Below are 14,200 nucleotides of genomic sequence, written 5' to 3'. Positions count from 1 at the left end.
AAAAAATAAACTTGTTCATAAAATAATGTTTTATAAGTATAATGAAAAAGAAACAGTAACTGTTTGCTACTGACCAGCTACGGCCAACGCCCACACCACTACCGCTACCATTAGACGACATTCTAGGAGACACCATCACAGAGAATTATGAAGTTGGAAATCAGCATAGCCGAATCTTGACCTGAATACCTTATGGTCCAATAAAGTACTTTCTAATTCTGGCTAATACTTTTCTCTGTCCTTCCCTAAACTTTTCTGCAAGTTCTGATTTATGACCTAAAATAAAATGAAGTTGTTTGAGTTCCCTAAATGGTGGGGTCACTGGGAATCTTCCCAAACTAAAATATTTCCCTAACAAAAAGCCTTCTTCCTATGAAAGTACACTTATTTATTCAATTATAAGTAAGGTAATTTGTTTAGCTTTTCTTAAAGTTGGTCCACATCTTAAGAGATTAAAAAGTTAGTTACTAAATCTATTTTCTAAAACAAAAACCAAACCCACTGCTGTTACAAATACTAAATGTATATTCCCTAATCCAGTCAAATTATATCTACCATTACAAAACAAATGATCTTCTAAATGCATTCTAGGAAAGACTGTTTAAAATATTAAATGAAAACACCAAAACTAAATACCTGAAAAAAAAAAATAACACTCGTCAATATACTTTTTTAAATTTCTGACATTTTTGACAATGACAGTAAAATCAGTGGTAGTAGAAGTTTAAAGGAATATTTTCTAAAATACCCAAGTTTTAAATTACCATCATACACTTGTGTTATGTATTTTTCTATCCCTCCTATGCACCCTGGCCCACTCCCCTCCACAACCATCCACTACTCTCCCTACCCTTTTAAAACACTAGGGCAAATGGACACGGGGAACCTGGAGTGGAAAACGGGAGCGTGCTGTCACATTGTGGGGACTGCAACCAGTGTCACAAAACTATGTGTATAAATTTTTTGAATGAGAAACTGAGCTGTAAACTTTCACATAAATCAATTAAAAAAAAAAAAAAACCTAGGGCAAAAAATAGTAAAATAATGCACATACCTTAAAGTTTTCAGACTGCAAATGGCCTTGAATTGTACGATAGGTAGCATTGAGGTCTGAAAATATCTGACATAACTTTGTTTCAAAACTGAAATTCAAATAATTTATTCTTTAAAAGAGAACTTGTTTAACCAGTCCCTAACCACTTCAATGTGCTAGCCAATGAGAGCCTCTCTTAGACTTAAAATATTTAGGAAATAAATTAATTAAGCAATTTCAGAACATCAAGAAGTCTAAAACCACAACTGAAATGCTTTAACTCTATTCCTCAGAATTTTTCTACTGCAAATTTGCCAAGAGTCCTAATAGACTAGTTCCCTTTATTAAGAGAAATTTTACACTGAGGATCCTTTAAGCCATCGAGTTGTGATTTGTTTTATAAAATAAAAAGCTTAGAAAAGTTAAGCAACTTGTCCAAGAAAAAGAAACTAATGGCAGAGCTAAGACTAGAACCCAGCTCTCCAAATTTCCCTTCAGAACACTGGATATCATCAGTTCCTAGGGAACAGCTTCCCTGAGCCTAGTTTATAAATTAAAATAAAGGAGAACTCTGGAGAGCTAAGGAAGAGTTAACATATTAATTACAGTACAGCAACATAATTTCTTACTGCCTTAGAAAATATTAACAATGAATTACAATCAACACAATAATGATCAGATCCTATAGTTATGTCTTTAGTTTTTTTCTTTGTGCTTGCCATCATTTGTACTGCAAACTTGTTATAAAAATGGCTAAATATACAATAAAAATGAAATTATTTTTTAATTCCACCTGTTTGTTTCACTGTCAAGAAACTAATAGGAAATGAAAACTTTCAGATAGCTCTGACAATTTAGCTTACAGTGGTTTATAGTTCAATAAAATAAAAAAATTTTTTTAATCTTACCAACCATGAATAAATTCAAATTATCGTATTATGGGGGGAGGGGTATCAATTGACAAAACAATCCTCTTTTTCTGAATTCCTTATCTTTAAGTATTTTATTTCAGGATTACCAGTTTAAAGTATTATACTTACAATTTTCTATAATATGAAGCATTGGCAACTTTGGCTGAAGAGTTGTACAAAACATCAGAAACCAAATATAATCTGGCAATCTATAATACCAGAAATATAATACAAAGCAGATTAAAAATGGTGGTATACTTGGAACAAAAATCATTAGCCAAATCTACACAAAAATATTTATAACAGCTTTATTTATAATTACCAAATCTTGGAAGCAACTGAGATATCCTTCAAAAGGTGAATGTACAAACAAATTGGTACATCCATACAATGGAGTATTATTCCGTGATAAAAAGTAATTAGCTACCAAGCCACAAAAACATGGAGGAACCATAAACGAATATTGCTAAGTGAACAAAGCCACAAAGGGAAACGATTCCAACTAAATGACATTCTGGAAAAGAGAACACTACAGAGACAATGAAAGAACAGTGGCTGCCAGGGGTTCAGGGGGAGAACGGGAGGATAAATAGGCAAAGCACAGAGCATTTTAAGGGCAGTGAAACTAGTCTGTATGATATTGTAATGGTGGATACATAACATTAGGGATTTGTGAGAACTGTACAACACAGACAGAAAACTCTAGCGTAAACTATGGGCTTTAGTTAATAATAATGTATCAATACTGGCTCACTGATTGTAACAAATGTACCACACTAATGCCAGATATTAATAAGAGACACGGGGGGAGGGGCAAGTATACAGGAACTCTGTCCCTTCTGTGTAATTTTTCTGTAAACACAACTCTTAAAAAAAAAAAAAGCTTTAAAAAATCGTAAGTCATTATCTAGAAAAAATTCTGTACCGTCATTTCTTGGAATCAGGGGCATAACTCTACTTTTAGCTGTGTTTTAATAATTGCTGCTAATTAGAAGAGCCATGAGAAATTCAACAGCATCACAACCGTGATAAAATTTGTAGCTCATTTACATTTCAACCTGTTGATAGCTCGTACAGCAATGAACATAACAAGCTCTCAGGTACAAGGAAAACAAGACTGCTTAGGAAAGGTTTCTTCTAGTCCAGCTCTTCATGCAAAAAAGCCAACCATTTCCAATACAAAAAGAAGTTAACTATTACCTCACCTTTACTTAAACATTCAAAAAGAAGTCATTCCCATACCTTTTTAGGAAGGGGTGTCTTTAAGATGGACAATGACTCAGTAATGCAATCCACTATTTCTTCAGCAGCTTCAGCATTATTAAGACAGAAAACCATTGCATCTCCAATATCATTTTTCCTTGGAGTTAATCCCCGTAAGATTTCTTCTAACTTATCCCTCTGTCTGAATACAAATATTTTTAACTTATACTTTACAGATACAAATCTCAAATACATACCTTCTGCTTATAAACTAATTTCTTTAAAACTCAAAGAACTTGAATACATATTTCTAAAAAGATCTACAAATGGCCAGTAAGCACATGGAAAAAATTACAGGTGTTTTTCAAGTGTCTCTGAGTGCAGCCAGCCCTATTATTCCATACACTGAAGAAGACCCTTCATGTTCTTTACTCCCCTTCTTTGAAAGAAGTTGATTTCTCCAGCACTGTGGCATAGCATAGGATTAGGACAGCCTAAATTAAGGACTGGCAAACATTTCCTATGAAGGGCCACGTAGTAAATATTTCAGGCTTTGCAGGCCATAAGGTCTCTATCACAGTGCTCAACTCTGCTGCTGTACTAACAAAGCAACCATAAATAAAACTTTATTTATAAAAATAGGCAGCAGCCAGATTTGCCCTGTGGGCTGATGGTACCAACGTCTGGGGTAATGACTAACACCTATCTTCAGAAGCATATCCTCAAATAATTACTATAGCCCTCTACTCACGAGTCGTCTCACAAACAATACATCAATGCAACCAATATTAATATTTACAAACTAGGCAGTAAAATATATAATCCTATATGCTAAAAACTCTTTTACTCAGCTTTTTCCCATGTGGTATACAGAACTTCCTCTGAACATTCGATAGTTAACTTGGTTCCTGCTGCTTAAAACCACAGCAGTTCTGACTGAGTACTAATAACAACACATACTTCGGTCACCTAACAACTCACCACACACTGACAAACTCTGTGGAGGGGCTTTGCATAGTCAACCATCCGACCCTACTGGCCATACAGTAATTTTTCCTCTTTATATTGTATTCAGAGAGGCAAGAATACTGAAGGTCCATAGACAATTTCTGTGACAATCTGATGTATTCCAATGCTGGAGGAAGAGTCAATCTTTAAGAGATCATCATTAATTTTATCAGTAAGAAGAGGCCGAGGTCAGCAGCACACACATAGTTGTATTTGCCAAGATGTTTGTTTAAAATTACATTGCATATGACAAAAAATGTTACCATTTTAAATATTTACAAGTGAAAAAACCACTTTCTTTTAGGTTACCATCTCTAGAAAGACTACTGTAAGAGTATGTGACTTTTCTGAATGTATAATAGAAAGAAAAAAAAAATCTTACTCTTCCTTCAGTGCTCCCTTTTTACTAGGCTCCTCAACAAAAGCTTCTGTTTCTTGCTCTTCTGACATCCCATGCAGGTATGGATTTAATGGTGGTGGCCTCCAAAAAGATCCATTTTTGAACATTCGAAAATCTTCTGTCCTCCACTTAGTTGGAGAATCTCCCTAATAAAAGCCCAGAATGTTATTAGAAAGGTCTAATAACTCAGAGTCAAAATAAACAAAGTAATAGACTGTACTTGCCTGCAGAATAGAATAAAGCTTCCACCTATAGTAAACATGGGCTGGTGTCTGATTTTCAAATAAGAACCTAAAACAAAAAAGAAAAAAATACATTAAACATCACATTCTTTAACAAAGAGCTATCCTCAAGTAAATAATTAACAAATGAGAATTACTTGCCTAATTAGTTCCAAATAAAACTGAAAGCAAAGATCCCAGAAAAGAAATCCTCACCCCACTGCTACCAGCCACTCCCTCCAACCCAGCCCGAAACTGATTGCCTGTCTTAGTGACTTACATTAATATTCAGAAGGGCTTCATGCATCTTGCCAAGTCTTAAAACCACCTTTATGGAACACTATGTGTCAAATACTGTGTCTGGCAATGGTGAAATTTTCACAACATACAATTTCAAAAGTAGTGATTTTATACTACTTAAGTGAAAAAGTGGAAACCCTGGTGGCATAGTGGCTAAGAGCTACAGCTGCTAACCAAAAGGTTGGCAGTTCGAATCCACCAGGTACTCCTTGGAAACACCATGAGGCAGTTCTACTCTGTGCTATACGGTCGCTATGAGTCAGAGTTGACTCGATGGCAAAAGGTTTGGTTTTTTGGTTTAAGCAAAAAATGTTAATTTCTTAGACATAATTCAAACACAAGCAAATTCCCTTAAACCTCATTTGTTTTAGTGTATCTCACTTATAAAAGATTCATTTTTGAAAGGTATAATGGAAAATATTCTCCTCCCGAAGAATCCTGAAAACAATACCATTTAATTGACTACATCAAAATCATGCGGAAAATCGACCCAAGCACTTTTTAGTCTAATTACTAAAATTGCCTTTTCACACTATTACAAATCCCACACTTTTTAGAATTTTGTTCTTGGAAGTATTTCTTAATTTTGAAGTTAAAAGTACTTTTAAAATGCACACCTGAACATAGGATTGTTGATTTCTCTGTTCATAATCATAGCTTCAAACATTGGCCCTTCACGTACAACAAACTCTATCATGCGATGTATCAGGGCGAGCAAATTCCTACAACAACAACACAGTTAAAGAAAATGGATTCAGACCTACCACTATATAAAACTACACTTGATCTAAGTTACTATAATTGTGCAGGAAAAGATTATTTTGCTGACTAATATGGAATTTCAAACAAAAAAGTAACCTGGAGCATATGTTAAAGCCTTGTGCATTAAGGGGGGACAGGGCAGTGGGGGCAGGGGAGTGGGAAAGGAAGGAAAGGTGAAGGGAGGGTGGGAGACCACAACACAGCCTCATAGTAGTAAAGACTTAATTTTCTAAGTGCCACTTAATTTTATTTTCTAAATGCAAAACATTAAATTATGAATTACAACTAACTGGGAAGCAGTAAATACATAAAATCAGTACCTCAGAGCTTACATGTTATCATAACCATCTAAAAGCTTACATACTATGTTTTAAAAGAAAATATCCCTAAAACAGGCACTTCTGAGGTGGTACTGAAATGTTATAACCATGACTATAATTTATAAAAATGCAAAACTATTTAACAAGTTTAAGGCCTGACTTAATAAAAAATCCATCTCATGCCTGTGTTTTTCTGGTACACATATACCAGATGGAGTTTTTATTGAATCTGACCTTTAATGAGGCAACATCCCTTTGGATCACACTTCAAACTAGTTCATATCATTCCTGAAACGTATAATTCTGCCTATATATTAATTATGAGTCAGTGAAGCAATTATAGTGCCAAAGCTTTAAATGAATGGGAGTCTTACTCTGTCCAAAATATTCCAATATGGGGACACGGTGAGATGCCCGCTTCATTTTCCATGCCAATTATTTTCTAATACTTAAGCCAAAAATAAACATTTATAACTTTATAGTGCAATCATTTTATTGGTTGGACTCATAGAAAAACTTTATTTTTAATATCTAAAGCTGGGTGCTAAAATCATGTGATATTAGACTCCAAACACAATTTTAGACACTGATTATGTTGTCAGGCAAACATGATTTCTCATTTCACCAGTCCCCCAGCATACAGAGTTGCCAAATAACAATTGGGAAAGCAAAAGGATATTGGCTCTTAGTACAAGGCACACACTAAATTACACCTTTAGCATTCCCAGTTCAAATTAAGTTCGTGTAACTGCTAGAATATAAATAAGTATATCGTTATAGAACAACAGATTTTTCATTTGGCTCTATAATGCCCTGCTTCAAAATACATAAATAAAATAATTTATCTTATGGTGATTATAGCTATTTTCTCACAGTTTTCAAACAGACCTACTTAAGTGGACACTAAAATCTCTGCATAGTAGAAAAAATTAATTTAAGCCTAAAGGTCAAAAAAATTGTATGACGGTTTAAATCTTTACTAAGGGGAAACTACACATTTAAAACTATTACTTCAACCTTAAGATGTTAAAAGACCAAAAGCATCACTTAATTTTAAATCTAAAAATTACTTTCCTTTCACAGAAATATTAAATGTTCTGCAACCATGCAGTTCTTGATATTCAAATGAGAATGCATTCTCAGCATCCATATAGTTAATGACGTTATTTTGAAGGAAGGGAGATAATGCAAAGTTATGACTCAGTTCCAAGGCCCCTACTGATATGAGCCAAATTAAAGCTAGGGGAAATTTTATGTGATTATCATAATATATAAAACCAAATGGGCAAATGCTAGATACATCCAGAAACTTGTGGGAATTAAGTCAAAAGCAACTTGACTTCAGCATTAAAGATAGATGAAAAATGGCTTGGCAAGTTTAAAACAGAAAATTCACACTAACGGTGAGTCAAGATTTTACAGCAAAATGTATATTCAACTGAAGTTTGGTTTATAAATAAGCGGAGCCACATGTGAGACTACTGGATATATTCTTTCTGAATGCTGTAAAATTACTTTCCTGCGAACACTTTATCAGTTGGGGGGGGTGGGGGGGTGGAAGGGGAACCACTACAGTTTTAAATAGGCTTGTAACTCTGATAAATCTATTTTTAGAAAATTTAGTTTAAAAAAGTTTTAAAATGTTTCATATGATTATTTAAAATCAAAATCTGACAATTAGTTGTTTGCTAACTTGAATTCAAGATTATTAAAGAATTATAATCATACTCCTTTTCCCTAAGGATTGTGTGTTTAAGGTCTTATTTAAAAAACAGTGACTAGTTTATATCAAAATTAAACAGTGTAGTACAAAAAGATGATCTACTTTAAAGTGCATTATTTTAAAATGGTAATTATCTTATTTTGAGCAACAAAAAAATGTCTCTCAGTTATAATAAAACCACATTTACTGGAGTCGATCGTACCAATGTCTGGTCAAAAACTGTATACTTTCCCAATCCATCCCATGATGTTTTCCTGGTCCCCCGCTGCCGCAGACAGTTCAGCTGGTGTTGCTCACCAAGGCCAATGTCAAAGAGAATTTGGTATTCTTTTGTGTTCATTTATTATCCAACCAGTGTGTGCTCCTGGGTTTGGGAAAAGGCTTAGCTTGACTGAGCAAGAGCAAACCTAGGGCGTGAGTTCTTCTGCTTTAATGTTATGTTAAAAAATAAAAAAAGGAAAAGAAAAAAATTCCAAGTATCTCTGTCATCGTGAAAAAAAGTTTACAGTATATCCCATGCTCATGAAAATGACTGCAATTTCTTCTTAATGTCAATTAGGAAAAAAACAAAGCTGTGTCTTCAGTAAGGGAAACTCAAACCAAGGCTGTATATTAACTGTACATAATTCAGAAACCAAGAAAAAATACATTTGGGACTAACTGTAACACTATCTAGAATTTAAGATACGTTTAAAACACCTATCTTCCCATTGTAACAGGCTAACATCATTTGATCAATAATTCCAGATTAAATCTATTAAATACATTCTAATACTAAAAGTATAAGATTTTCTACATTGGCAAAAATAAAAACAAAAAGATAATGACATAAAAATACAAACTATATTAAAGTTAGTTAAATTTCACATATCCCCCCAAAAAGTACTGGGAAGGAACCATTGCTCAGTCAAGATATTACCTTTTCCTCAACACCATTCTTTTTTTAATTCAGAAGGGGATATTGTCTATATTTAGATCAGTAATAATAAAGAAAAACATGTACCTTTCTGTTGGGATAACCACTTTGACTATGGCTTGCGACAGAGTCTGTATATGAAGTCACATCAGATAATAAACATAGAATATGTGAGTATTGTTAACAAGTAACAAGCAAAAATATACATATGCATTGAAAATACTACACATCTAATCACAAGTTTTGCAGGCAATCACTGCATTTGAAGTAATTATACACTAAGCAATTACATAAATGCAAATGGATGTGTTCAGTGAACAATAAACGTTCACCAAATGCAAAGAATCAGAACATTCCTGCCAGAATGCACATCAATGCACTGGAATAGGTACTACACTGAGAATTATCAGATAAAGATTTTAATTTGTGAAATAATTAACTGTTTGTCTCTGACCATACAGTTCACTACTTTGTTCCCAAGCCTTTAAAACCAGCCCTGTCCTTTTAAGTGTAATTAATTCATAAGAGAACCAACAAATTCTTGAAACTTCAAATTAAGTTGGTTTTATGTTTAATAAAAAGAAAATACTCACCCTTTGCTTTTACTAGAGTAGTTAACTATTTTTTAAAAACCACATATGCTCTCAAATATTCTAATACCTCAGATCTTGAGAACTAAGTTAGCTAGCTGCCATTCAAACAGTTCAACTATTTAGGAGTCTTCCTAATTGAAAAGTCACTTAACCAAATATAAATTATCACTTTCTCAGAACAAAGTAAATTTAGATACTGCACTTAAGCAACCTGGACACAACAGTGGACAAAGAAAAAAAAAAAAAAACTTAACAAGTGGTCAAAAAAGGAAATGGTAGCCACAAATAAAAATATGACCTAGTATTTCAATACAGGGATTCCATGGGCTAAGGCAGGGAACACATCTACTTATTTCTTTTAAGAGTTGCCAAACAATTTATACACATATTTTCTATAAAATTGTCGAAAGAAATACTGGCACAGATTTAGTATTTACAAATTAGATGCGGCCCTATGTATTTTTTTAATTACCTTCTCAAAATCCTCCTTGTTTTTAGGTGGCGGTAACATAGGAGCATTGGGGTTCTTTAATCGCTCTCTAGGCTGCGCATTAAAAGGCAGTCCTGATGGAGGTGGGGGAAGCGTGTGTTCCATCATAGAAGGTGGAATGTATATTGGATGTGGAGGGATAGGTACAGCTTTACCCCAACCTAACTTCATTTCAAAAGACATAATCATCTTTCCTGTAAGAAAAGAAAGATCATTTTGGTAACCCTCGGAAGGAAATACAAAATTTGGGGTGAATTAGTTTTCATTTTCAGTCTTTCCATTTCTGATCTATTTTTCTCCCCTAGAATTTTTATAAACTTTTCAGAACCAAAGAACTCTGAATTCTATAAGTGGATGATAAAGTTTCTTACCATTTAAATTTTTTAAAGCTCTTTCAGCATCTCTCCTATTCATAAATGCCACAAAGCCACAATTTCTCTCTCTTGCTCTTTCTTCATCAGTTCTAGGCCACATAATTTTGACACTGGCTAATGGCCCAAATCTTCCAAATTCCTGGCACAGCATTTCTTCATTCATCTATAAGAAGGCATGCAGAGTGTTTTGGTATGCAAAAACAGAAATAAAGGAAAAGAAAAAAAAAAAAATTCTATGCAACAGAAAGCAAAGTAGCCTTTGTGGAATGAAACGTATTAATGCTACAATTTTCTATTCAAGTACTAAGAACCTTTAAGAACTCTGCACAGGTAAGAACACTTCTGTTTTACTTTAAGAAGTGACTAGGGGTGAGAAGGCCTAGTTGCTGCAGAAATCAAAACTCCCCTTTCCCTTCCCCTTTCCCCTTTTAGGATTCTGGATCCTAATAAGCTGTTCTACAGCGGTAGTTGGTTTTAGGGATTTAGCAGCACTTGTCAGGCAGGAGTGATTAACGCATTTAAGGAAAAAGTATTTGTTGGTTATGAACATTAAAAGAAAAAAGGATCTCATCGCTTTTTCTCATTCAAGCGCCCAACTCCCAGTGTAATCCGAAACAGAGAAAACCAAAACCGCAAGCATGGAACAAGATCCAAAACAGATACAATTTTTAAAAGCACGTATTATATATAACAAACACTACATCTTCATAACACAATTAGCAACACTGCACCGGGAAAGAAAGTAATGAAAATATAAAAAACAAAAGCACAAGTATTACTTTGCTTTTACAAGGAGAAAAAAGAAAAAAAAAACCCATAAGAAGCTGTGCATCAGAAACGGTGGTCTCAAAAGAACGTTTCCCAGCACCAGACATGTCCTGATCTGATAAACACGATTATAACAAAGTCAACACTTAATAAAGCACTTTAAATTCAAAGCAGACTAAGAAAAAATAAGCCCTTAAGAAACTGTAGCAAGATACTCTGGCCCAGACCAGTTGCGGGTGAAGTTTATAATTTTCCATGCTGTCTAGTTGCACCAGACACATTAACCTGAGGTTCCTGATTTTACTTCTTCATTGACTGACAAAGCCGTTTTCCTCCAAAAGTATGAGCCAAAATTCCTATTATGTTTCCAATATTACCTGTGGATTAATATTCCCAAGGTATAAATTAGTAGTGCTTGGATCTCCTACATCATGTGAGCCAGGAGCATAATCATCAAGAACTATGGACAAGAGGGGAAAAAAAGTTATAACCCATAAAATACAAAGTCTGAACAATTCTGGTTAATTAAAAGAGCAAAAAACTGTATTACCACCAGATGATCTATTTCTTCTTGAAGGCGCATCCACTTAAAAAGGAAGACAAGAAAATAATTCTTAGTTTTTAGAACAATTAATCACAAATATAAACATTAAAATAAATGTCACTTACTAGAACGACGCTGACCATCAGAATCTGACTGAGGAGGCTCAAATCGACTTAACCTGCCTTTTGTTTTGTGTCTTTCATCACGCTCTTCTTGAATTCTGTTGAAAACATTTAAAGTCACTAATAATGGGCCAAAATTTGCTTGTTTCGCATTTAATAAAAATACACCTGACCCAGGTACCACTTTCAAATAACTTGAAATATACGTGGGTAATCAAATGCCAGTACTGACAACAACCTACATTACAGAGTCCTCAGCTATAACGAGCCAAGAGCAAATTTCTCATTTATCATATTAAAATGGAATATGAAGCTCATTTTTAAGGTGAGAAGGGAATTCGTCAAAAGCAGAGAATTTGTTATTTCTTGGCTAAGTTCCACCACCACCTCACAAGTGAGTACGTTGTTTCCACTGCAAACAGGACTCCGGACATTAGATAAATCAATTTAATTGAACCCACTTAATGCAAACAATCTAGATGCTGGATTAAAGGTTAATTTTCAAAACATACCTCACAAAATATCACTATGATGCCTAAAACGACCTCATGGTAAACTGGTTAGTAATAACTAATTGTACACTACATTCTTCATACCTGCATCTGTTAAGCATCAGCTCATACCTATGGTAGTTACCCTCCACACTATAAAACTTACTGTTTTAATTCTTCTTTGAAGAGTTCCAAATTGCTTTTTTTCTTTTCTTTCTCCCCTTTCTTCAGTGGCTATGAAGGATATGACAAGTTATACTTTAAACAAAACTAATGGTTCAATAATTAAATCATTTAAAAACCAGCTTTATTTTAGTGCCATTTCTATGGTCTAAAAACTTTACATAAAAAGAACACTTCTGTTACCACTAAATCTCCCTTCCTGCCTCTCCAAAATAACAATTGACGCTATCAGCAGTCTTAAAGGAGCCATTAAGTTTATCTCCCAAAGCTGACAATACTTAGGTCTGAATATTATGGGCGCAGGACGGGGGGCAAAATTAATAACCATAAAGTCACTCAACTGCCACACAAAGTAACTGCCACGAACAACTACCAAAAATATGCACTCTTCAAAGCAATCACCTTAAGAGGATATGAATTACTAAAACAATCCGTAACACCTTTAGAATCCCTCTTTTAAAATTGCTTTCAAGGGTTCCAAGACAATTTGATGGGGAAAGAATAGTCTTTTCGACAAATACCAAAGCCAAACCTAATGGTGTCGAGTCAATTCCAACTCAAAGTGACTGTATTAGACAGAGCAGAACCGCCCCCACAGGGCTTCCAAGGCTGTCGTCTTTACAGGGGCAGACTGCCGCCTCTCTCTCCCATGGAGCTGCTGGTGGGTTCTAACCGCCAACCCTTCAGTCAGCAGCCAGGCGCTTAACCACTGCCACCACCAGGGCTCCTTTTCAACAAATAGTACTGAAAACAGGACAACTGAATATCCACAAGCAAAGAATAAAGTTCAACCCCTACTTCACGCCACGTACAAAATTAACTCAAAATGGAAATTAGACCTAAATTTAAGAGTTAAAACTATAAAAGCCTAAAAACAAAACACACGAGTAAATTTTCATAACCCTGAACTAGGCAATGGTTCTTGGCTATAACACCAAAATCACAAGCCAAACCAAAAAACTAAACCCACCGCCGTCGAGTCGGCTCCAACTCAGCGACCCTAAAGGACGGAGCAGAAGTGCCCTTCATTTCCAAGGCGGGCCTGGTGGGCTCAAACTGCCAACCTTCTGGACAGCAGCTGCAGCACTTAATCACTATTAACAGTCAGAATCAACTCGATGGCAATGGGTAAAATCACAACAGACAAAAGAAAAAACACAGATAAAGGTTTTGTATTTCAAAGGACACCCTCAAGGAAATGAAAAGACAACCAACAGAATGAGCTGATAAGGAACTTGAAGACTATATAAAATAATCTTATAACTCAATAAAAAGGCAAGCAATCCACTTAAAAAACTGGCCAAGAATTTGAATAGACATTTCTCCAAAGAAGATATACAAGTGAATGAAGCATGAAAAGATGTTTAAAATTATCAGACACGAGGAAAATGCAAATCAAAATTACAATGAGATACAACTTCACATTTACTAAACGAAAATAATTGTATTTTTTTTTAAAAAAGACAATAACAAGTGTTGGTGAAAATGTGGAGAAATCATAATTCTCATACATTGCCTGTAGGACTATAAATTCGTACAGCCAATTTGGAAAAGAGTTTGGCAGATCCTCAAAAGGTTAAGCATAATTACCTTAAACAAACAAACAAAAAACTCAAACCTGCTACCATTGGGTCAATTCCAATTCATGAGTTACAAAGCAGAACTGAGATCCATAGTTTTCTTGGTTGTAATCTATATGGAAGATTCCCAGGCCTTTCTTCTGTGGTGATGCTAGGTGAGTCTGAATTGCCAATCTTCAAGCGCAAACCACTCACACCACCCAGAGACCAAGAGGTACCATACGACCCAGCAACTCCACTCCTAGGTATACCATATTT

The 14,200-nt window shown here is 34.8% G+C and overlaps 1 protein-coding gene across 4 annotated transcripts in view; it reads right to left on the bottom strand.

Annotated features, from left to right (window-relative positions):
* U2SURP (U2 snRNP associated SURP domain containing) overlaps positions 1–14,200 on the bottom strand; it is a 48,480-nt gene that overhangs the window by 18,082 nt on the left and 16,198 nt on the right. For 2 of the 4 annotated variants that reach the window (XM_064275563.1, XM_064275561.1), the window contains exons 7-19: positions 12,346–12,413; positions 11,692–11,786; positions 11,573–11,608; positions 11,400–11,482; positions 10,252–10,417; positions 9,863–10,074; positions 8,885–8,928; positions 5,694–5,798; positions 4,776–4,846; positions 4,538–4,697; positions 3,187–3,349; positions 2,074–2,153; positions 1,055–1,142 (exon numbers count right to left, since the gene is read on the bottom strand). In XM_064275563.1, the coding sequence (XP_064131633.1) occupies positions 1,055–1,142; positions 2,074–2,153; positions 3,187–3,349; positions 4,538–4,697; positions 4,776–4,846; positions 5,694–5,798; positions 8,885–8,928; positions 9,863–10,074; positions 10,252–10,417; positions 11,400–11,482; positions 11,573–11,608; positions 11,692–11,786; positions 12,346–12,413 (1,371 nt within the window). Of the gene's footprint in view, positions 1–1,054; positions 1,143–2,073; positions 2,154–3,186; positions 3,350–4,537; positions 4,698–4,775; positions 4,847–5,693; positions 5,799–8,884; positions 8,929–9,862; positions 10,075–10,251; positions 10,418–11,399; positions 11,483–11,572; positions 11,609–11,691; positions 11,787–12,345; positions 12,414–14,200 lie in introns of those variants that run through there. The other 2 variants (XM_064275562.1, XM_064275564.1) reach the window with 2 other exon arrangements.

The sequence above is a fragment of the Loxodonta africana genome, chromosome 23 (genome assembly GCF_030014295.1).
Source record: "Loxodonta africana isolate mLoxAfr1 chromosome 23, mLoxAfr1.hap2, whole genome shotgun sequence".
Lineage (NCBI taxonomy): Eukaryota > Metazoa > Chordata > Mammalia > Proboscidea > Elephantidae > Loxodonta > Loxodonta africana.
The sequence above is the reverse complement of the archived record's forward strand: the minus strand, read 5'-3'. Positions and strand labels throughout refer to the sequence as shown.